At 41.6% G+C, this 25,345-nt stretch overlaps 1 protein-coding gene across 2 annotated transcripts in view; it reads left to right on the top strand.

The window, feature by feature from the left end:
• The window catches only part of LOC109398846 (uncharacterized), a 58,952-nt gene extending 33,841 nt beyond the window's left edge, over window positions 1-25,111 (top strand). The window contains exons 3-13 of one of the 2 annotated variants that reach the window (XM_029862903.2): window positions 8,932-9,329; window positions 9,400-9,658; window positions 9,987-10,058; window positions 16,525-16,760; window positions 16,821-16,906; window positions 16,971-17,410; window positions 17,472-17,718; window positions 17,862-18,953; window positions 19,065-19,415; window positions 19,485-19,798; window positions 22,062-25,111. In XM_029862903.2, coding sequence (XP_029718763.2) covers window positions 9,125-9,329; window positions 9,400-9,658; window positions 9,987-10,058; window positions 16,525-16,760; window positions 16,821-16,906; window positions 16,971-17,410; window positions 17,472-17,718; window positions 17,862-18,953; window positions 19,065-19,415; window positions 19,485-19,798; window positions 22,062-22,890 — 4,131 coding nt within the window. In that variant the 5' untranslated portion in view covers window positions 8,932-9,124 and the 3' untranslated portion in view covers window positions 22,891-25,111. The remainder of the gene's footprint in view (window positions 1-8,931; window positions 9,330-9,399; window positions 9,659-9,986; window positions 10,059-16,524; window positions 16,761-16,820; window positions 16,907-16,970; window positions 17,411-17,471; window positions 17,719-17,861; window positions 18,954-19,064; window positions 19,416-19,484; window positions 19,799-22,061) is intronic. The other variant, XM_029862904.2, reaches the window with a different exon arrangement.
• Window positions 25,112-25,345: the final 234 nt, after the last annotated feature.

Genomic DNA, 25,345 nt, shown 5'->3' with positions numbered 1-25,345 from the left:
GCTAGCAAAGTCCTCACGGCAGTTGCTCCGCCCATAAGTTACAATTTTAATTTTATCAAAGTTTTTTAGCGATTCAAAAATCCTAAACATAAAACCATTGATGCCGACTTGAAAATGCTCTCGAGTTCTTGTATGCCTCAATAAGCCCACGTTCTGGCTAGTTGGCCCAGTCTTATTAGGGTCTACAGGACTTCGTATCCAAACCGGCTTAGGATTTCGGGTTGTATCATAGTTTTATCAATCTTCTAAATAAAACCATCTTCTGACTTGTCAAATAATTGTTTTGATTATTTTTCACTCTCAATGTTCGATCGTCAGAATAAATTATTCTTGGTGTTTATTAGTAATCCTACATTATAGAGATCTGCGGAGGCGGCCATTGTGAGCCAATCGTGCAGAGAGAACTGTCAAAGTGTGAGCCAAATGAACATGCTTATCGTCCGTAGGAAGACGTCTTTTGAACGGTATTGCAATCGGAACTAAATAAATAAAAATTATTTATTTTTAATATCGAGAAATTGGCGGCATATGTATGTTTATTAAAAAGATAAAAATTTATTAATTCTGCTTTCAAAAGCTCATGCTTATGACGACACTTTTGTTGCTGAACTTGTCGAAAAAACTTACATTGCTGCTTCTTGCTTCACTTCTGCCGATATGATTAGCGTAACACTTTTGCAATGAATTTCAGATTTCTTCGATTGCTCCGCTATTTCAACAAAATTTTGGAAAAAAAATTCTACCATAGTTAGAAAATGTAAACAAAACAACTTGAACCACAACGAAGTCACGCACAAAGTTTGAACATCTAGCTTTGTAGCAAGTGTTGGCAGCTGTTGTAAACAAAACAAACAGCGTTGCCGAATCGACGTGTGTAACTTCCGCTCATCTCTATGTAGAGGATTTCTAGTGTTTATCCAGTCATCAATTGGAAAGAATGCAGATATGGAATTCAGATTTGTTTTCCTATTTAATACGTGTCAGGAGACATGCCACGGAAAATTTGTGGTGAATGTGACTGTGATAATGACAAAAACTAAGTGCGCCACACAAACTATGCATAATTTGGAAGTTAAATGCATTTAATTTACTCGGTGGAATTAGGTGCAAATAAGGTTTTTTCAATACAGCAGAGTTTAAAAGACATTATGTAATTTTTCTGACAAAATAAAATGACGGAAACGTGTTGTATGGTTTAATTTGATCTTAAGCTGTACGCGAAATTATAAAATTGAGTAATAATTTTTCTGTATTTACATAAATTATCGCGGCTAGGCGACATATTTTTCTGGTAAAACTCTGTGTTCCTGATAATTCCTCCAATAGGGCTAACCCTCCTGAGGTAGTCATAACTGAGCTCATGATAGATCTAGCAATTTTATCACAGCATTTTTTTGGTTTATGTTACGGCCACGAAATCTTTTGTTTGTTTTATGCATTGCTTCACAGTTTTGTGTATTTGCTTACAAAAAAAATCTCTCCGACAACAACCGCAAATGCAAGTTTTATTGAAATGGTATATAATAAGTGATAAAACCAATTCATGTCTACTTGCAAGTCTTTAACTGAAGATGTTTATAGCAGAAGTTATATGATAGTTTTATGGAACGCCAAAGGTTCAAAGTAAAAACCTACCACATAAAACTAATTTAGAACAACTAGCTTTTTGACATGCTCGTTTAAAACCAGGATAAAACATGAATAAACCTTCAAGGCATGCTGATTGTTACTTGGGCGGAGTGCCTCCTATTGTTTCTGCGTGAAATTTACGTATGATTAATTCAAGGATATTGCTTAAAGATTTCTTTTCAAGTTTGACCTGGAATTTCTCTCCGGTGTTGCTTCGGATGTCTCTCAGTGTTTTTTGTTTTGGATTTCTTCAAGGCCTGAAGTACACAGGGTCAAATATTTGACAAGGGAAGAACTCAAGAAACAACATCAGTTTGACACTAATGAAAAAACAGCTTATCAGTTGTTTCCGAAAATCCTTACCGAGATTCTTGAGTATTTTTTTAGAATACCTGAAAACTATTGGACAAATAACGATAAATTCTCGGAATTTTCAGGGATTAATTGAAGGAAGAAGTGTTAGGAAAATTTCGGTAGGAACTCTGTAAACCTCTAAAAGAAATTCAGAAAGGAACTACAGGGCAAATCCAAGAAGGTATCTAATATACAGGGGGTGGCCAAAATGTTTGGGATAGGCAACTTTTTTTCTCTTACAATAAAATTCAACATGCTGTAACTTTTCATAAAGTGCATCAAAAAATCTCAAATTTTGACTGTTTATCAACCTGTTATATGTGCATCATTGGTACAAATTTGGGCTCGATTGAATAATTTTTCGCGAAGTTAGAACCTTTCAGATAAAACACTATTTTTTAAACAACTCATTTTTTAGCTGTCATATCTCGGAAAACAGTGAACCGAATTGAATGAATTTTTTAGCGTTTATCAACAATATATTGATACTTAATACAACGTTATAAAATGTAATATTTTCTCACGGCGAATTAAGTTATATCGGGTTGAAATTTTTACCCATATAGAGGAAAATAAGTTAAATTTACAATACCACACAAAAATTACTAAATGTGTTCTTCCTTTAATCTAAATAGGCTCTAATATATCTGAATCAAGGTAACTTGAGAACAGAAGTGGGAAATCTTTGGACATCAACACTAAAATTTATTGACATTGACGTAAAAAAATTACATTTTTCCGAGAATAATGCAAAAAGTGTCAATTCATGATAACTTTGCTCAACGTTCAAAAAGTATCTATGTTTTAATAGAATGTGAAGCATTTGTATATTGTTAGTGTACGTTCAAAATTTCATTCAATTCGGTTCACTGGTTTCCGAGATATGACAGCTCAAAAATGAGTTGTCTAAAAAATAGTGCTTTACCCGAACCGTTCTAACTTTGCGAAAGATTGATCAATCGAGCCCAATTTTGTACCAATGATGCACATATAATAGGTTAAAAAACAGTCAAAATTTGAGATTTTTTGATGCACTCTATGAAAAGTTATAGCATGTTGAACTTTTTTGTGAGAGAAAAAAAGTTGCCTATCCCAAACATTTTGGCCATCCCCTGTAAGTTGCGGTCAATTATTTGTAAGAAATTCCTGGATGAATTTTCACAACAATCTCGCAAAAATAAAAACTGGTGAAAAGCCGTCCCGAAAAAAACACTAAGAGAATCCCTGAAAAAAAAATGTTGGTTATGTTTTGGAAGAAGCTTTAGAAAGAATCCTGCATGAAAATCTGGGAGCATGCCCGGAAAACCTCTGAAAGGAATCTCGGGTGGCACACCTGTAGAAACACCGTGAAAAACTCCTGCAGAAATCCTAGGAGAAACGTAAGAAAAATCTTGGAAGTAACTCGTGGAGTAAACTCGGGAAAACTGCTGGACAGAATCTTGGGAAAAGTCCTTGAGAAATCCAGAGAAAAAAAAACTCCCTGGAATAATTAATAATCCATTTTAGATTAAAAGAAAAGAATGAGAGATTCCGTAAAAAACTGCAAAAAAATGGAAGGAGGAAATGCGGTAAAAATCTAAAGAGAAGTCTGAAGAATTTCAAGAACGAATGCTGTATAACATATCGGAAGAAATTCTCGGAGAAATTTTGGAATCAATTCTGGATAGCAGGTTTCCAAACAAATCTTTGAAGGAAATCCTAATCCTTGAAAGAGTTCTTAGAATAACAGGTTTTCTACAGAGTTTACACTACGCGACCAGTCCTTCCAGTCGCTCGTTTTGTATTCGTTTTTAAATATTAGCTTCAAACTTGATCAAATTCGTAATCCATGCGCCTGCGTAATCCATGCGCCTGCGATGACACCGGCTGATTTAGTTTGCGTTATTCGCATTTGTGTTAGTAAGCTACGGGATATGGTTACGCAATCCGTAAAAGGCTGTATTCGCAGATGCAATGCCCTTTCGCTTTACGGGAAACGTCGTTGTCACATGCCACAAGTGTTCCAAGACAAACAAATTCTTTAGCAACTTCAAACACATCAAAGCATTAATCACTATTTCAGCACTAACACCACTAGTTTCGTCTCTGTCTTTACCTGTAATCATGTACTTCGTCTTAGTCGAATGACACTAGTTTACAGCATTTTTAAACTCGGTAAGCTGATGATCATTTTTAGTGTAGAATCATGCCCTGAGTTCGAAAACTTGAAGGAAAAAAATTACAGTAGAGCGGATTTTTTTCGATATTCCATACAAGGCTGTCGATTTGAAATCGAATTTAGTTCTATTTTTAAGCAAAGCTTTTCCCTTCATATATCTCTATTTCCGTAACCAATGCTGAAATTTTTGCTGTAACTGGCTAACATCTAATGTCACGTTGAGAAAGATTTTATATTGTTTTTTTTTATTACTGAAAAAAAAAAAACAAATCTTCATTATTATTTAGAAATTTTCTTCAAATATAAGTAGATTGGCCTATATAATAAGCAATACCTCGAATCCCACTTATTTGTTGCAAAAATAATGTTCAGATGATCGAAACATATTATATTCAGCTTTCTGTTTATGCAAAAAGATTAAAACTGCGTTGACTGCAACGCAAAATATTTGAATTTTAGTAAATTTCATTTTTTTAAACTGTAGAACTCGGTTTTCAGGAAAAAACTCAAAAACTGTCTACTTAAACATTTATGAAGCACGATGTTGATATCAGAACATACATACATACATTTATTTGTTCAACATCATTAAGACAAGACATAATCAACAATAGTACGCCACAATACTCGGTTTGTGGCTGCCGCTCTCCATCCTCGGTCGCGCCCAATGCTCGCCAAGTCACGCTCCACCTGGTCCGCCAATCGTGCTCTCTGCGCTCCACGCCTTCTTGTGCCAACCGGATCCGTTGCAAACACCAGCTTTGCAGGGTTGTTGTCCGGCATTCTTGCAACATGCCCTGCCCAACGTATCCTTCCGGCTTTGGCCACCTTCTGGATGCTGGGTTCGCCGTAAAGTGCAACGAGCTCGTGGTTCATCCTTCTCCGTCACACACCGTTCTCCTGCACCGCCGAAGATCGTTCTTAGCACGCGTCGCTCGAAAACTCCGAGTGCTTGTAGGTCCTCCTCGAGCATGGTCCATGTCTCGTGCCCGTAGAGGATCACCGGTCTTATTAGCGTTTTGTACATGGTGCATTTGGTGCGTGGGTGAATCTTTTTCGACCGCAGTTTCATCTGGAGCCCGTAGTAGGCCCGACTTCCGCTGATGATGCGCCTCCGAATTTCTTGGCTCACGTTGTTGTCAGCCGTCAGTAAGGATCCGAGGTAGACGAATTCCTCCACCACCTCGAAAGTATCCCCGTCTATCGTAACATTACTACCCAGACGGATCCGGTCGTGTTCGGTTCCGCCTACCAGCATGTACTTTGTTTTTGAGGCATTCACCACCAGTCCGACCTTTGCTGCTTCGCGTTTCAGGCGGGTGTACAGTTCTGCCACCGTTCCAAATGTTCTAGCGATAATGTCCATGTCGTCCGCAAAGCACACAAATTGACCGGATTTTGTGAAAATCGCTCCCCGGCTGTTGAGCCCGGCTCGTCGCATCACACCTTCCAGCGTGATGTTGAAGAGTAGACATGAGAGTCCGTCACCTTGTCGCAGTCCCCGGCGAGATACGAATGAACTGGATAGTTCCCCCGAAACCCTTACGCAGTTTTGCACACCGTCCATCGTTGCTTTAATCAGTCTAGTCAGCTTCCCAGGAAAGCCGTTTTCGTCCATGATTCTCCATAGCTCTGCGCGGTAGATACTATCGTATGCCGCTTTGAAGTCGATGAACAGGTGGTGCGTTGGGACCTGGTATTCACGGCATTTCTGGAGGATTTGCCGTACGGTGAAGATCTGGTCCGTTGTCGGCCGGCCGTCGATGAAGCCGGCTTGATAACTTCCCACGAACTCATTTGTTTTAGGTGACAGACGACGGAAGATGATCTGGGATAGCACTTTGTAGGCAACATTCAAAATAGTGATCGCCCTGAAGTTCTCACATTCCAAATGGTCGCCTTTCTTGTGAATGGGGCATATTACCCCTTCCTTCCACTCCTCCGGTAGCTGTTCGGTTTCCCAGATCCTGACTATCAGCCGATGCAGACAGGTGGCCTACTTTTCTGGGCCCATCTTGATGAGTTCAGCTGCGATACCATTCTTACCAGCTGCTTTGTTGGTTTTGAGCTGGTGAATGGCATCCGTAACTTCCCTCAGCGTGGGAGTTGGTTCATTTCCGTCATCCGCTGCACTGGCGTCGTCGTTCCTTCCGTTGCCGTGGGCTCCCGTGCCTACGTTCTCCACGCCGTTCAGGTGCTGATCGAAGTGCTGCTTCCACCTTTCGATCAACTCACGTCCGTCCGGCTCGCGGCACGAAGCCGTTGCGGGATGCGTTGAGCTTCTGATAGAACTTCCGTGTTTCTTGGGAACGGCACAGCAGTTCCATTTCTTCACATTCCGCTTCTTCCAGGCGGTGCTTATTCTCCCGAAAGAGGCGAGTCTGCTGTTTCCGCTTCTGTTTATAACGTTCCACGTTCTGTTGAGTCCCTTGCTGCAGCATTACCGCCCTCGCTGCATTCTTCTCCTCCAAAACCGTGCTGCACTCTTCGTCGAACCATTCGTTCCGTCGATTCCGTTCCACGTACCCGATGGTGCTCTCGGCTGCGTCGTTGATGGCTGCTTTCACTGTACTCCAGCAGTCCTCTAGAGGGGCCTCATCGAGCTCGGCCTCGAGATTCTGCGCGTATGCTGAGGCGACATCCGGTTGCTTCAGTCGCTCTAGGTTGTACCTTTTTGTACGCTGGAGTCGTTGCCGTTGGTCTCGGTTCGTATTATTCTGTTGCTGATTTTCCGTTACAATGGTTTTTTTACGGCTGGCTCGTAGGGCCTGACACCAACCCCCTACTTTCCGGAGGACCATAGTGCACGTGGCGGTCGCCACGTTACAACCTAGAGCTACTGAAGCCACGGTTGATGACGGACAGTTTTGGGCGCAGTTTGACCATCACGAGATAGTGGTCGGAGTCCATGTTGGCGCCACGATAGGTCCTGACGTCGATAATGTCGGAGAAGTGCCGTCCGTCAATCAGAACGTGGTCGATTTGAGATTCCGTCTGCTGTGGTGATCTCCAGGTGTAACGATAAGGGAGGCTGTGTTGGAAAAAGGTGCTGCGTATGGCCATATTTTTGGAGGCGGCGAAATCAATGAGTCGTAGGCCGTTTTCGTTCGTTTGCTGGTGGGCGCTAAACTTACCAATCGTCGGTCTGAATTCCTCCTCCTGGCCTACCTGAGCGTTCAAATCTCCTATGATGATCTTGACGTCGTGGCTTGGGCAGCGGTCGTACTCGCGTTCGAGCTGCGCGTAAAATGCGTCCTTGTCATCATCAGTACTTCCGGAGTGTGGGCTGTGCACGTTTATTATGCTAAAGTTGAAGAATCGGCCCTTGATCCTCAACCTGCACATTCTTTCGTCGATCGGCTATCAACCGATCACGCGCCTCTGCATATCACCCATCACGATGAAAGCTGTTCCCAGCTCGCGTGTGTTGCCGCAGCTCTGGTAGATGGTATGATTACCTCTAAACGTTCGCACCATGGATCCTGTCCAACACACCTCCTGCAGCGCTACGATGCCGAACCCGCGGTCCTTCAGTATATCGGTGAGTATGCGGGTGCTCCCAATGAAGTTGAGAGATCGGCAGTTCCACGTACCGAGTTTCCAATCGCAAGTCCTTTTTGTACGCTGGAGTCGTTGCCGTTGGTCTCGGTTCGTATTATTCTGTTGCTGATTTTCCGTTACAATGGTTTTTTTACGGCTGGCTCGTAGGGCCTGACACCAACCCCCTACTTTCCGGAGGACCATAGTGCACAGTTGAGCTTAGAGTCCTGCCCTGGCACTCGGACGTAGATCAGCCGCCCCTAACATGGGGATCAGACGCTGTTGTGAGCCGCTCCTCCTGGAGAACAGACGCTCAGGTTTACCGAAGCAAACCCCCCCCTTCCCTGTCAGGAAGAATCATTTTTCCTGGGATTCCTTCTTTTATTTCTCACGGGATTCTTTCTGATATGTATAGGAATATATTCTCCCGCGATACAATTGAGGATTTTCTTTTAATGATTTATTCTGTGATTTTTTCACTGATTCTTCCAGGGTTTCCTTTAGGGATTTCTCCCGAGATTTTTCTAAGGATTTCTTCAAAGATTCCCTCCATTTCTTTTAAAGATTTTTCTTAGGATTCCTTTATTTATTTCTGTCGCGATCCCTTTATAGATTTCGTCCAGAATTTCTTAAGGGATTTCTGTCGAAGAAAGATTTCTAGATTTCTCCTGGGATTCCTTTAAAAATTCCTCCAGGATTTTCTAAGATTCTCTAGAGATTATTTTAGTAATAGCATAGCATAGCATAGGCGATTGTACACGTGGTGGGTGGTTATACAATGGTCAAACATTGATTGGTTTGACAAACACAAGTTTGACAAGGAAAAAAATAAATAAATAATTAAAAAAACCGTTCGCATGACATGACTGCAGTAAAAGTCAAACATAAAAATAAGACTCAAACATTACAAAAAAACTCTAAAAAAAAATAAGTTTTAAATCAGCAACCCCCCCCCCCCCTTTGGGTAGGAAAACAGCAAGATTGAAACTTGTGGTAGATCTTACGCAGTAACGCACCGTTCTGAGGTGATCTAACCACGTTACGGGACAACTCTAGAGATTATTTTAATAATAACTAAAAAAAATCAGTGAACGTAACAAACATTATTTTGCATCTAGCACTGTTTGTGATAAAATGGATTTAATTCCGTCGTTTCCAAATTCAAATTCTAACTTGAATGATATTTTACTCTAACAAAAGACAAATTAGAATCTAATAACAAAATTACAATTTTTGTATCTCATTCACAGCATTCCGCATGACACAAAAATCGCTAACGTCTGCTGGCAGACCTAGAGATGAACAGTAAGCAACGTAGAACTTTGAGGAGGACCGGTGTGATCTAGTATAGCACGAGATAGCGCATATCCGATCTCTAAGTATAGGTTTCACAGTGTGACTATGCGATGCAAACACCTGCCGCCTGCCAACTAGATCGTAACGATGGAGACTGGTGATACGGCCACCCTACCCATGGGTACTGCGACACCTGCCCTTGTTCGTCCAAACACACTGCTGCCGCCCGAGAAAGAGCCGGTGAATTTCCAAATCAACCTTATTGGGGCACCGCCAGAAGTAGAACAGCTGATCGAGCATATCAAGGCCGTTGCAGAGCAATTTCTGTACCACTGGAAAACTTTCCCTATCAGTGAGTAATCTATCGAAACACACCGGTGATCCAAATTGATTAATTGGGCTTGCTGTTTTTTTTTTTGCAGACTTGCCTACTCCTCTTTCGACCAGTCCGGGAGGTGGTGTAGGCAATGGAGGAGGCGGAGGAGGGGGAGGCACAGTGGGCAGGATAGGCGTTGCCAGCAACAACAATACAACCAGCACCAATCGGAAGTCACGCCCGATCAATCTGCGTGATCTTTTCATTGCGCCGCCGTTCGACGAACTGGATGCAGTTGCAGCAGATGGCACGGGTGAACCGCGGCTACTGAACAACACTCAACTGCGCTCGTTGCGTGAGAGAGGGTAAGTTTCATCACTGGGCACGATGCGTTTCATTCAAAATCTCTCAGTTTCGTTACTTGTTTGGTTCGTTAGATCTGTTTAGCCGATTGGAAAGGTTTTAGTTGGCACTTATTTTATTTCAAATGTAAATACCACACTGGGAACGAATCAAAAAATGCTTCTCTTAAAATTTAAGCATTCCTTTTTACGTTCATAGATTTCTTTACATTATTTGAATTGTCCATTGGATAATAATTTGTTTTAATTAACCTCTAAGTTACGAATCAATCTTCTGCGGCAAATATAACACACTTTTCATACCAATTTTGTGTAAACATTTTACGTAAAGCTTACAAAAGGACAAATTTGGCAAACCGAAGAAATTAAATTTGGAACAATTGGAATCGATACAGTTGACAGGGTAAATGATCCAGATTAGCATCGATTTTGTTTGGCTATTATCGTTTGGAGTTTTTTTCGATATACTCGGTTTGCTGTTATTATTATCAGATCGACACCTTAGTATAACAAAAACTGTTATGGTTTATGTTTATTGAACCCCGTTTTTATATTTTGTAAAATAAATTTCGAATGTAGCATGCGAACGTTGTATTTTTTGTGCCATAATTCAGTGCAGCCGGAGATCTATGCTGAAATGATGGATTTGCTGAATAACAAAAAGATATAATATTAGAAACGCGTGTTGTTTGTATGATCTTAGCTTGATTGTTTCGTAAATCAATTGTCATATTAATTGCACTTATAATATGAAGTACACTGAATTATGGTCGTTTTCGATTTATAAATTTTCGTTTGTAACTAATTGGGATTTGTTTTTGTTTGCCTATAATCGCATATCAGTCCCATATTTGCTGGGTTTCGTATTCATGCGGGCAATTTTGCAATCATAGGCAGTTGTTTTTTTAAAAGAAAAATTCCGTACTGGTGTTTATTTTTTCTGGTATCTCAAATAGTTGTTCCACGTCTGGCATGTAAATTTCATTCCATTTCATTGAAGTTCAGATAGTCACCAACTCATTAGATATATAGCCAACGCAATACTGTAGATATGGAATTTACCACAATACAAAACCTTTGAAAACCAGGAAAGGGACTCGTTCGTTGTCAAAGATGGTTATAAAACGCATCTAGATAGTGTAGAAAATTTAATATATTTACGCTTTGTTCTTGAATCTGTTTGAAGTGCTCGTTATTGCTGGACATGCCGCAACTGAGAAGCACTCACCTAGGGAGGGTGTCCTCATTTTCGTGCCTGCCACAAGATATACACATGCAAAATGGTGATTGACAGTGGAAGCTCTCAAGTAATAACTGTGGAAATGCCCGTAGAACACTGTTGAAGAGCGGGTTTTTTCTCAGTTGAGATGTTACGCCAAGAAGCCGTTCCGACCGAAGAACCAGTACAACATGCAAATCTCGCTGCTATCAGCGTAGCGGAAAATGTTATTTGCTAATTCCGGGAAATTGAAGAGGTTCTTAACGTGTCGCCATTGTCGGCCGAGGAGCAGTCTTGTGAAGAGCTTAGTCTACGAAGGACTCCTCAAGAGGTCTTAGTCTGTTGAACTGAATACGCGACGGTATCTTGTGCGCTGAACTTAATCAGCGTATATAGCACACTCAAATCTGTGCTCTTTCTTGTAGATTTGGTATACTGGAATTCCGATTATTGACTTTGACTGGTCCCGTTTTTCTGGTGCCGACTACGTTGCTCTTAATGGTATTTTGCTTGCCGCTGATTGAAATCAAATTTATTCGTTACAAAATGTTGATGATGCTGTAGATTATTTCGCCGATGTAGCCAATGCTATTGCTGATCGATCATGTACCGATTAAAATACCCCCGAGAAAACCAGCGTGGTCCAACAACAAGCTGAAAAGTCCTCGCAAGCAGTAGGTACAGGCAGTATAACCAACATTTATATGCCCGCTTCATCAGCAATACACAGCGCAATTTGCGATCGAATAACAAGAAGTTTTGGTCATTTGTGGAAATCATACGCAACGTACATGGACTGCCAATTGTGATGAAGCACGAAGATCTATCAGCTGAAACCGCCACAGAGAAGTGTGAACTTTTTGCTACCAAGTGCAGATCTGCCTCCAACGATTCTGTAGCGCAACCTTTTCAGACCACCGAATCATTCGAGATACTACTTCCAACGTTTTGGATTTTGATCATTTTGACATTGGTGAAGAAGCTGTGTCAAATGCTATTTGTAAACTCAAACTCTCTTTTCCCGCTGGACCAGATGGGATTCCTTCGGCATTGCTGAACCGATGTACTCCCGCGTTACTGAAGCCTTTGATTAGAAGATTAATTCCGAAAAGCTTGAAGTTTTCATATCTATTTCCAGTACACAAGAAAGAAGATCAATGTAATGTCGAAAATTATTGTGGAATAGCAACTTAATCCGCCTGCTCGAAAGTTTTCGAAATTTTTGTCAACAACGTGTTATTTGCTAATTGCAAGCAGTATAGATTTACTGACCAACACAGATTCTTTCCAAAATGGTCAGTCAGGTCGAATTTATCTCTACTGGCGTACAAGCAGTTGACAATGCAATGGAATGCAAGTCGACGCTGTTTATGTGGACGTAGGCCGCGTTTGATAGAGTTGATAACTATATTCTATTGCAAAAACTTGAAAAGTTGGGCGTATCTACTGCAGGTGTTGACTGGTTTCATATCGTACTTGATGGGCAGCGGCAGATTTCTTCGTGTGAAAATCGAATCCGTTTATTCTGCCACTTTCGTCATCTGTCTGGCGTAACACAGGGCAGCAATCTACGTCCGTTATTGTTCTTACCTTTTATTAACGATGTGACGCTGATCCTGTCATCTGGTGTTAAACTTCTCTATGATGATGATGCGAAAATTTATATGATCGTAGAATGTCTTGATGATTGTTTTGCACTTCAGTGATTACTTCAACGTTTTGAAAAATGGTGTGTAGAAAACTGCCTTACACTTAGCATCGAAAAGTGCCACTTGGAAGTTACGCTCGACGACCGACTTACATTCCGGTACCATCGTGATGAATTCATATCCAAAGCTAACAGACAATCTGGTTTCACAATGAAAATTGTCAAAGAATTTCAGGCCCCGCACTGCCTGCGATCACTTTGCACAGAAAAGTTAGTTAGTGCGGGCGATTTTGGGGTTCGCTGGCGTGCTTTGGTGCCCGTACCAATCAACGTGGATCAACCGGCTCTAGTCCATTCAAAAGAAGTTCGTGCGATATACTCTACGGAATCTACCCTGACGTGAAGGCCAGCATGCAACCCCTTATGTGACACGCTGTCAACTATTAGGATTGGATACCTTGGAAGTTATACGCCGAACTATTGTTTGTAACCATAATCCTCAACGGAATTGTCGACTATCCATCACTGCTTGAAATGTTCAGCTTCTACGCTCCTGAGCGCCATTTATGAATACGAAACATGATTTTTTTTTGAATTGTGGAATAGTCTCTATGAGCAGCACGATGCTGTTCAGTTTATGTCGGCTACCTTCAATGAAGTGTCTCATTTATACGACTACAACTTGCCAGTGTCTACTCTTCATCGACTATTTTTAGGTTATTTTAGCAATGTAAGATAGATTTAAAGTATTATGAGCGATGATAGGAATTCATTTGAAAAGCTCTCATATTTTAGCATTACGACATTGCTGTTAGTTAAGTTTAGTAAGGACCGTCTACCTCCGTTGGTTTGAAAGACACCGCATGCAAGCCAACGTGGTTAATTTTTTATGTGAACTTCTAATAACCCTATGGGAATCAAAAAACCACGCTTTGTTTTTATTGTCCTTTACATTCACGTTCCCGACACTCTGACAAGTTATTTTCAAAATGCTGGCATTTCGTCAATTTTAATCCGATATTTTTAAAATCGCCCTCAATCGATCATAAATTGGTGAAAATTTATTACACTCACGTGGCCATGCAATATCCGGAACCATTCCGGAAATATTCCGGATTGTACTGAGGTCAGGGGGAGAGAAGTATGTTTTGCCAAAGGGCTAAATGTGTTTATTTCGTGTGTTATTGTGTTTGAGAGGCCCCCGCGGAACCTGTTCCAGGTGTTACGGAGCGGCCATATCAGTTATTACATGCTTCAGTCAATTTTTACTGCCCCATTCTCTCGAAATCATGAAGATAGATACGGCGCACGGCATGTTTTGGTTGCAAATCAGAAATGTCCCCGATGAACCTGTGCTAGATGTTCTGGGGTGGCTATCTTAGTTGATACAGACTTCAGTCTATCGATTCTAACTCAGTCATTCGAAATGATGAAGATTAATATGTCGCACGGCATGTTTAGATTAGAAACCAGAAGTGTCCCCAATGAGGCCCCGCGGAACCTGCCACGGGCATCCGGATGGGTCAACTTATTCAAATCTGGCTATGGCAGTTGTGTTTCACTGTTCGTAACAAAAATTTCGCTGAAAAACGAAGGCTCAAACAAAATAACAAACGAAATAATCTCGTTTAGCCTTTTTGGCCACCCCCTGACCCCAACACAATCCGGAATATCCCCGGAATGGTTCTGGATATTTCATGACTACTTGAGTATAATAAACTAGCACCAGTTTATGATCGATTGAGAGCGACTTAAAAAAAATTGACAAAATGTCAGCGTAAAGGTTAAAGGTACAGGGTTTTTATGTGACTTTCCCCTGTCCAACTTCATTGAGATATCAAGTCAGTTGAAGCGATTCATATAAATAATTAAATAAATGAGACGCGACCATCCAACCAGCTGGTGGGCAATTATTCATCCTCACATATCTTTATAAGAATCTGATGGATTGGCTGATGTAGCTGATTGCTTAGGTGCTTATGAAATTCAACCGGGATCTTATCCTTCTCAACAGCCTTTCTGTTTTCGGCTCCTTAAGGGCCTTGTTAACCTAATTCAGTGTTGGTGGTTCCTACTACTTTACACTAAATTCTGTTTTTACGCGATGGATGCGTTCGCGCAAAAAAAGATCGTGTAAAAAGAGTTCGCGTAACTTCGAGAAATCGCGCAAAAAAATCCAAAGGAAATTTTTTTACGCGATTTGTCCTCCGCAAATGATTAAAATCGCGTAAAAAAAGTCGCGTAACTTCGAGAAAATCGCGTAAAAAAGTCGTGCAAAATAAAATCGCTTAAAAAAAAGTCGTGTAAAAAAAGAATTCAGTGTACTTATGATAATTCTGATCCTGAGAACCCCTTCATTCTGACTATTCTACTAATCTTGCTCCTTCAACCTGGCGCCACCATTGCTGTGTCTGTCAGCAAATTTCCTTCACGGCCATTGCACATGGCAGGTATACGCGCAGTATTTTGCCGCGAGCCATTAACAGCTTCATAAAACCTCCACATATCGTTCCTATCCACGCTATCATGCATCAAGAATCACACTCGGGTGTTTTCAATAGGTTATTGCTGCACAGTTATCAATTGAAGGGCTTTCTTTGCCTGCCATTGCATGAATTTGTATACTGTGAGGCAAGTACAATGATACTCAATGCCCAGGGAATCGAGAAAATTTTCCCGACCGGAACGGGAATTGAACCCGCCGTCTCCGGATTGGCGATCCATAGCCTTAACCACTAGGCTAACTGGAGACCTGCTGTATTAGATGTGATACTTGAATTTAGTGTTGGCGTTAGAACCGCCAGCGTATTTCCTGGATAGCTACTGAATGTGCCGATGTTCTGCAGCTCAAGAGCCAGGAACTCAATTTGCGTGGGCTCATTCAAAGTTCTCACGTTTTAAGATTCGACTTTCCAATCATTGGCCTTAATTAGTTGTCTGGTCTGTTGCCGTTGAAGCAATCCGTTTGCTCTATTTTTGCCTTTCTTGGTATTTGAATGTATTCAGCAAGCTACCTGACTGGGGTCGTGCTGCGTACATTGTGCTGAAAGAGCTGTAACCAATATCTGGCCCAAATGTACCAAATGGAGGATGACGTGCCTCTGGAGCCGACCTTTTTAATAGCTGGCGCGATACAGCATTTCATATTCTACCGCTGGATGACACAGCAGATGCTGTTTGGGCCGCATATCTTTGATGAGCAGAGGCTCAATACGCACCTCAGCTAGATTGATGTAGCTGAAGTTAGAAGGACATCAGTGCCCACTAGCCGACTCACTCTCTGCTAAGCGCACAATTCTTAGCTGGCGGTCTTTGTCATCGACTGGCCCGTGAAGGCAAGAGGTTGGAACTTGTCAAGACTAGAGCTGTGTTGGACGCTCCTACCTGTCGACTCACCACCATGTTGCCCATCTTTTATACATTTCTTGTTCTAAAATCCTTATACTAAAAAGAACTGAAAGCCACGAGTAAAATCATAAGTCAATTCTTGCATGGTTTTTTGTGGTTAATTTGGTGAGCGTTAAAAACATCAAGTTTAGGATAAAAAAAATCAGTGTTGGACGTTGGTAGACTTGGTAGATTTTGAAACAACTTTTTTTTTAAATTGTTCATCAATATTCATACAATGTGTCACGTTGATCAGGGGCGGGACATTTGACCAAGTCATTAGTTATAAATGGCAATGCATCCTTTTTTGTTAAATATCCGCTTTTCCTAGTGGCAAGTATTTGCTTTGAAGATACTTGCGTTTGATGAACGAAATTCATGTTTAAGTTCAAACCATTCAAAATAATGTACATACTTTTTCATGACAAACTCGATCGTGTGAATAATGAATGTGTGGATTAGAGAACACAATGGTAGCACTTGATGGTCAATTTTAGTGTGTATGTTTTACGTAGCCATGAATTTGGTGTAGTTTTTAAATTTCCGTAGAATGATGCCGTTCTTCGTTAGGTGACCTGCCGAAATTTAGAGAGTTAACCCTCATTGCCCTTTCAGTGAGTTCGAGGTGCCCAGCCTGAACTTTCCCGGTCAAATGCACCGTTGGAGACTGTCGCAGTTGCTGCAGAAAGGATCGGAACGGACGCGTGATTCGCTGCTCGGTGATCTGGCCATGTCGGCGCGATTCCTAGTCATTAGCGCCAAGGGGCGACTGTTTGGCCATTTCTTCTCGGTGGTTCATGCTGCGCACGCCTTGCTGCAAGGGCTGATCAAGCTGGTCGATATGGTGATCGGTAGGTTGATTGGAGTGTATGCATTGATTGAATGAATTCTTCACATTTGCTTTTTTACAGGCGTTCCATCGTTGTTGGCGCAAAATCTAGATAATAAGATTAAGGAAGAACGATGCCGTTTTTTGGTAGCTGAGCTAGTTTGTAGAGTAAGGACTGAGAAGCATGAAGTTAGTCAGAAAAACAGACTAATTCCAACCCTATTTTTTCCAGAGTGAGTACGAAGACTGTTTGGATGCCCTTTGCAGTTACGTCCGGCATCAACTTCGCCGAGCCACAATGGAAAAGTTCGACGTTAATTGTCAGCAGGCACAGCCCGTTCCGTATCTGTACGTAACACCCAAAGGGCAGGATATAGATTTGCGACTGTTTTCCAAAGATATTATGCGCAAAGCACTGCCCATATTGGTAGGAATTTTGGAAAAGGAAACTCGCGGATGGTTTCTGCATTTCCGCGAGCGTTTGATAGCCGAGCTGCGGGAGCGCAAAATGACCGATGCCGAAATTGAAGAGGAGGTAAACGAGGCCGTCATGAAGGAATACTTGCAGCGGGTTTATACTTCTATACTGTCGAATAGCGATTTAGCCGATCTAGGAGATAATATACCACAATTGTTGGTACAACAGGCACAGTCAGTTGTTATCATGCACAAGTAAGCTAACTATTACCGGATGAAGAAAAGTATCTCTAACATTCTTATCTCTCATTTTAAGGGCGGTCGACAAAATACAAAAGGAGCTGAAGAAATCTCGTGACGAGCATCGGAAGCTTCTTCAGGAGCAACATCCGGTATTGTCCCGCATCGGGCCCTGGTTACGGGCAAAGCTGGAGGCCGGAGAGCAATCCAAAATTTCGAAAATTACTTGGGGTGCCCACGAGGAAGCACTCATAATAGCCCAAAAGCACAACCTGCACCAGTCGGTGTATTTTCTGACGCGCGATATGGCATTCATGAAGGAGGTAAGTTTAAAAGTTTCGGAACGAGTACTTACCATGAAACGCGATGATTTTTGAATTTGTTTGCCAATAACATATGAAAATCGTAGCTTTACATATCAAAATTCAGTTAGTGGAGATTTTTACAACGCAATTCTTATTCTCAGAGGGAGCCGGTGCTGCTCAAGGAGCTGAAAAATGCCAAAACACCAACGCGCAACTTCCAGTGGGCTTGCCGAATATGGTCACCAAAGTCGTGGATCATCCGGCGCAGCTTCCAGGGCCACTCGGAAGTGATACCAACGGTCATAACACAGCAGGCCACATCGATAGTTACCCCCCGGTCGGATCCTAGTCAGCCAGTGTTCCTAGTGGAGAAGGAACTGGTACGCTCCACGAGCACCCGATGGCCAATGTGGCGTTTGTTGAATCTTTTCCAGCGTACCTGGACCTGGACTTGGAACATGATGTTCCTGTTGGGCGTCATTGTGCCCTGGTGCAGTCCGCTGGGTTTGCGAGCTCTACTTTGCGTGAAACCGTTTATGGCAGATCTGGAATTGTCTCAGGTCAATGGTACTCTGTTCCCTCGTAAAACCAGCATTACTCAAACGATGTGCTCAAGGCTGGTGGAATTGTGGCGACACATCTCGAAAGCTAGGACGCACTTTGAAACAGAACCGGACACGGGCTTTATAGGGAAAGGCATGACACGGCATCTCAATCGATTGTATAACTATTTCATAAAGGGTTTTCTTGGCTCATTATTGATAATGACCCTGTTTCCGTTGCTTTGTATCAGTGTGAGTATAAGTAGTATAGCTTTCGCCATCGCAGCCCCACTGTGGATGCCCTTTATTACGGTGACTTTGCACGTTTACATGATGATGGTGTACGATCTGGACTGTCCGGATGAAAGTCGTCGGAATCGTTACTGCATCCTGCTGGAAGCCGTTGGGTGGAACATTATAATGCAGGGATTGATACAACCCGTTGTGGCACTGATAGTAGCCTCGTTCATCTGTCCTGTTGTGTCGGTTTTGGTTCTGTTTGTGGGAGTTGCTCGGTACTGGCTTCGTCTCTTTTGGGACTCAATCACGTTTCATTTGTTCATCAAGAAATGTGGCCGCGTTCCGGCTAGCGATAGTTTTGCTGTTAAACGTATTGCTGGACCTGGTTTGGCTTTGGATTACTACTTCTTAGTAAAACCCGAGCAAGCACTGGCTGCGTTCGAGGCCAAGATGGAGCTGGACGAATTACAGGTAATTATGATGATTGTTCTACAATTGTTGGTTATTGTGGACACTACTCTACTAGTGGCACTACTAGACATGAGAAAGACAAATACACTACAAAGGAACGTTTCTTTATAGGCTTATCAACATTCGATGGAAACCGTCATATGCCAACCACAAAAGGATTTCAGCCAATTTGTGGAAGCTTGCTTCGGTCCGTTCTCGGCACAGCTATCGAAAAACGTCGGTCCCTACCGTCAACTGGAGCGCGAGGGACAAGACCTAATGGCTTCCTTGCACGAAAAACTGGAGAAACGTCGAAGAGATCTTCAAACCGGGCTGACGACCGCTGTCAAGTCAAGGATCAAACTGAACACAATGGAACTGAAGATAGTTATCCAGCAGTCGGCTTACATGCTGGAGAAATTCTATCCGTCTCATGTTATAGCAAGGCTGTCTATCAGCGAGGACGAATTTTGGGATGCCAAGGTAAGTTATCAAAAGGTCAATCATCACACAAGTAACCGCCCCGTAACGCCTCACGTTCTCTATTTACAGGGTCTCTCCGTGGCCGATTGGGCGGGTCTAGCCGGAATGCTGTACGCCGATATATTCAGTTTGGATTTTCTCACTCCACTGTCGGAAAGTGACACTCAGTTCAAGCTGGAACCTCACTCGCAGCTAGATCTATCCCGTTACACTGAAATGGTACAAAACACTAGTGATATAATGGGCATCAATGGGCCGGATCTCTTGGGCAACGTGTACGCCCCGCGTGGTAACATTCAAGTTCACTCGCCGTACTTGGAGGTTTCCGCCTTCAACCCTCGCTCGCGGGTCATGATCAACTCCAGACGGGCCGAGAAGAGAAAGTAAGTGAATTGATTTTTGGAATTTATAGTGGTTGTTAACGTACTATCCTATCACCTGATATGTACAATTAAAAATCACACAATCACAGTAAAATCACGTATATCGATTCGAAACATAGGTTCGGAAACATTATCACGCAATTCTTAAACGTTGCGGTCTCAATGTGTCAGTTGATTGTGCTTATTATACTCAAAAAAAAAACGCATTATGGAATCCATGATGGAATCTGTCAGTATGCTGAACCGAAAATACACAACAGTTGACTTTTGTTTCAAGTGGTTTCACGGAGCTCCAGAACTTCTCTGAAACTGGAACTTCTCTTGAACCCCCTGTAAAACTCCCTTGAAACGCGTTAATACGCTTTGAAGCTCCGTTGAAACATCTAAAAAAACCTCCTTAAGAGCAACCTGGAACATCCTTAAAACCACATCCAAATCCTCCTGAAATTAATTGTAACGCCCTTGGTACCCCTATTATAATTCCTTGAAAATCTCATGGAAATTACTCACTGAAACCCCCAGAAGCGTCTTAAAATAGTGCCCCTCGGAAACATTTCTGAAAACTTTTTTGAAAGCAGGCATACAAGCTTGAAATGTTTGACGGCATAGTGCATTCAATTGACACATTGAAAGATAAATTTGTGAACAAATGGTTTTGATTGGGACTCGGAACCACGACTCTGTATCGCTAGTCCGGCGCTTTGACCAAGTGGGCCATAGAACAAGTTACGATTCTGTGGAATGAAAGGACAAATTGCATTCGAAGTACTACCCTAACCGGGTTCGTCTGTTACAACGATGTCTCCTATTTTGGCTTAGAATGTCGATTTCCTGCATTCTCGTGGTCTACGAACAACAAATGCGAGAATTCGAGCGTATTGTTTTTAAAATGTTGATATTGAAACCCGAATGACCCTATGACCCTATGCAAACCCCATAAAGCTTCACTGAAAGCCCAATAAAAATCCTCCTGAATCCTCTGGAAACCCCTCCAGAAGCCTTCTGAAACTCTCTGAAAATCCTTGATACGCCTTGAAGCCCCCTTTAACCCACGGGAAGCCCTCCGAAAGCTTTCTGAAACTTGAAAATGAACATCTGACAAAAATTGCAACAGATATTTCGAAACTACGACTACCGGAGTCAACCGTTTAATAATGAGCGTGAATCGATCATCATAAGAAGAAGGATTCGTTCAACATTTGGGTTCTAGACTAAACATATTTTAATTTTTCCTCGTAGAAAATGCATGGAATTGAAATTCATTGGGAATTATTGCGGAGATTCCACCTGTTTAGACTCCTGCGCGAAAATTAGTTGCGTGGATTTTTATTGCGTGGGCCCACAGATATAAAAACAGACCGCGTCCTGGTGAATATTTTACGCTGCGTTGTTAAGTACACATTTAGTGATAGTTTTGCATTGTAAACAAACATTTATAATGCACCTACGCTGAAAATGAGCGTTCGCTAGATATGTATGTACTACCTCGGAATTATGCAGGGAAAATGAATGATGAAACAAATTACAGTACTAATCGTTCAACAATTTGCTTGGTCTAATGGCTACTGCTTTTGATTCGTATGCAAAAAGTCCTGGGTTCAATTCCCGGCACGTCCCTTGCCTCCTACTTTATATTTTCTTCTACTTCCTTCTTCATCTCTACATATATGTGTATATTCATGTATATTCGTATGCCCTGTCCATAGCCATTGCTAGAACCAGAGACGTACAATTCGGTAATCCGCGAACTGTGCCTCATCATTCAAACGACAATCTACGTTCCGAGAGGAACTTCTGCCTTAGCAGTCATTTAATAGACATTTCAATATCCGCATGAACTTGCGCAGACGCAGTGGTATGCACGGTTTGTCGTGGGTGTGCGATTGCATCATCTTTTTCAACTTCTGCCTCACAATGACCCGCAGTCGGACGTTACAGGCGCCATTCTCGTATAATATTGAAAATCATCAACACCTTTAGACTGAAGATACCTGAGAACCAAACCAAATAACTGCTAGATTATCTCTTTGGTTCTTTGTGTTAGTGTAGAATCTACATCTGATGATCTTGCGATACTGGGGTAGCAACTATGGGCAATCAAATAAAGCTCAACCTCAAGCACCTTAAGTTTGGAGAGGCAAATGCCCACAATTTACCATGTAACAAGAATCTTCTTTTGATTTCTTTAGAGAATGTCAAAATTCTCTATTTTAATTTTAAACAGATAATTCAATTCATCCTTTCGATTTTTACCCACCTACAGTGACACTTCCTCGGGCCTGACCACTCCACGGGTGAGGGCTCGTCGGTCTCCGATACCGACGCAAAAGTCCCGCAACAACTGGAAACCGTGGAAGCGAAAACAAGTGAAAACACATGCCGCCGATAAGCTGCTGATTCCGCTTCCGATTCCGCACCCCGTTCATATAGCCATATCAATCTACAACCGTGATTCGGACCATCCCATTCCGATTGAATCGGACATATGCTGGGACATCCTGCGTTCGATAGAAGAGTGTCAGGGCGATCTGGAAGCGATAGTGCGTTTTAGGGAATCCGGCGGGGACGGAAATCGTTCGGTGGGCATAAGCGTAGATGGATTAGCCGCAATCGATTCCAGTATCGATTCGTTGGATTCAAGCTCTTCCAACTCTGGGACCAAGGACAGCATGGATATGATAGCCGGGGCTAGTGAAACGTTACCTTGCACGAACCGAGAGGTAACGATTATAATGCCATCGACCATTCTGGGTGAAGTGGACAAGCCGGATGCCGCCGCGGACGATGAGAACGAGGATGCCACGGGGGAAGAAACGCCACCTGCTCCTACCCATTTCCATTGGACTTTGCGAAATTGGGGCGGAGGCAATGGAGCTCAGGAGGCGCAAGTGAATCGTCGACGTAACACCAGCTACACTTATAGCAGCAGCACAAGCGGCGGACCAGGAAACATCAATAGCGCTAGCACTAACTCTCAGAATGACGCTCAATTGGAGCAGATTAGGGTGGACTTGGCCAGCCCGGAAGATATCTCGCTAGATACTGATAGTTCACGAGCCGTTTTCAGTGCTGCTTATGGAACTACAGTTTGAATATTGAGATAATTTATGCGTCAAGTTGTAATTGTGTATTTGTGATATAAAAAGTTACAGACCTACTTGTTTAACTTCAGTTCAAACTTACACTATAGGAAATACTTTCAAATATCTGCACCGTTCTCACATTTCATAAATATTGTTTTGTTTTATTTAAAGTTTTAAATATAGTGTTTATTTTTGATTCAGTTTGTAGACGAAGTCATTTTTATCATATATTTTTAATTTACATATTAGGTTCATCTAGTCTATTTACAGCACGGCTCAACAAAACCAACTTGAGTTTGGTCAGCTACAAATGTTACCTTCCCGATAGGGTTTGAAAAGAAACTTCAAATTTCAATTCAATGATTTTACCTGATCAAGTCTTACGTCTTACGTAACACAATTTAGAGAGCTTCACATAAATATGTGAGATTTTCATCGGCAACAGCAACGGCTATCCTTGGTGGATGTTCATGATTATAGTTCAAATGAAACAGAAATCTTTCTAACATTTGAATACAATATAAAGAACTACTAAGTATAAACGCTTGAATTCAAGCGATAAATTCTTGCTTTTCTTAACAATGACACGGACATCATATTTTCACTTTTGAACCATTTTTATTTTTTTCGTTCTCAACTATTAAAGCAACAAAAGCACCCTTCTGCGTTCAATTCTCTTCCACTTGTCTTGCAAGCAATGCAGGATGATACATATGAAATTTTGATCAAAATCGATGCAATGGTATAATTTGCAGTTGAACAAAATCAGTGTTGAGCCGTGTAAACACAAATGGATTTACTTCCGTTTTGTAACATTTACATATATTACTATTTCCCAGAATCGCAATCCCGTACGCAACACAAGCAAACGGATCCATATTTTGCGAAATATATTTAAGCTATTTATGCTGTTCTATTCGCTATTAATTGATTGACACAATATATTTACAAGATCACTTGGAAGTGTCTCTCAAAAGCTCGATGTTCTTGGAAATGCATTCGCAACGAGAAGGCATTTACAATTTGATGTAAACCAAATCGTGTGACGCTAGGCTAATCTGAAGCTCGTATATTACTAACGCATGAGAAAAACATAGATTTTTATATATTTAGCAAATAAACAAACACAGTTGATCTGCCCGTAATATTAACCCTTATGTGGCCGACAGGGTACCCGGGTACCCAGCGCCCATTTAAAAAGCACGGTGTAGAAAAAAGCAAAAAAATTGTCGGACACATAACGGTTAAGTAGAATTTGACAAAAACCAACTTGTTGAGATTTTCTCTCTCCCCGTCTCTTTCTGTCCATTTTGTTCCGAAATTGTTTTACAGGGTATATTATCATTCTATTTCTCAAGCAAAGTAAGATCGTCATGTTTTATTATCAAATGCTTACAAAATTCCAGGCCATATCATTCCTTTTTTATTGCACACAATTCAGTATATACCGATTGGGTTTCACTGTAAACATTCTCAATATGACTAATTAAAGGAAAAGATAAAAATGAAACAATAACCTCAATAGTTAAGATCTACTTAATACCGGAATCTACAATTTGAATTAGTGTATCTTGGAAGTAAACTCGTTATACTTCATCTACAAATCTAGTTCTGTAAGACGGAAACTCACAAAGTAAATTAGAACGAAAACGAAAAATATTTGACAATTTTCAATCACTAAAAAACCGCTTCACAAGAAACAAAACGACAAACCGCTGCAAATCGATAAATGAATAAAAACGCTCTCTTTACATTCTAGAAACACGTGCACCCCTTCATATAATTTAAGTGTCGACAGCACTCTAAGCATTCGATTTATGGCTGCTTGATTGCCACCAACCAGGTCTTAATTTGCACCATACTTTGAACATTTCTTCAGTTCTGGCCAACGCCAAAGATAACAATAATAGAAAGAAATCATTTAACGTACAAGCTTTTCTTCGAATAAGGAACAATATTATTTACACACACACACCGCCAATCACCAAAATCTCGGTTCTCTCTAGCTTCAATGTAGGCTTCAACCCGTGACGCAAGAATAGTACTCGTCTAGCAGCTAATTATATTATCGAGGGCATATCGTTACTTCTGCATGCCTGTTAGTGTATATACATACAAAACACAAACATATGAATTAATCGCTCACAGCATAGTGGGTCCTCTTTCTTGAATCTGATTTCATCGAGAAACCAATAAAGTCATCTGATCGATGAACCAGTTTGCGACTAAATATGTGCTTCACATGGTGCCTTATTAACGGAATGCGAAAGAAATCCTTAAAAGTGTGGGAGGGGGGGGGGGAAGGGTTCACCACCCCCCCCCCCCCACCCCCCCGCGAAGCTACAATTTGTGGAACAAATTTTCAGTATAAAGCGCTTTGTGTCGTAAAAATTTTTCGGCTGCGATGCAATTTTTATTCTGGGAATTGCTCATTGCTGTTAACGAAATGTTAGTGTAAAATCAA

This window comes from Aedes albopictus, chromosome 3 (assembly GCF_035046485.1).
Source record: "Aedes albopictus strain Foshan chromosome 3, AalbF5, whole genome shotgun sequence".
In the NCBI taxonomy this organism is placed as follows: Eukaryota; Metazoa; Arthropoda; class Insecta; order Diptera; family Culicidae; genus Aedes; species Aedes albopictus.
The sequence above is the reverse complement of the archived record's forward strand: the minus strand, read 5'-3'. Positions and strand labels throughout refer to the sequence as shown.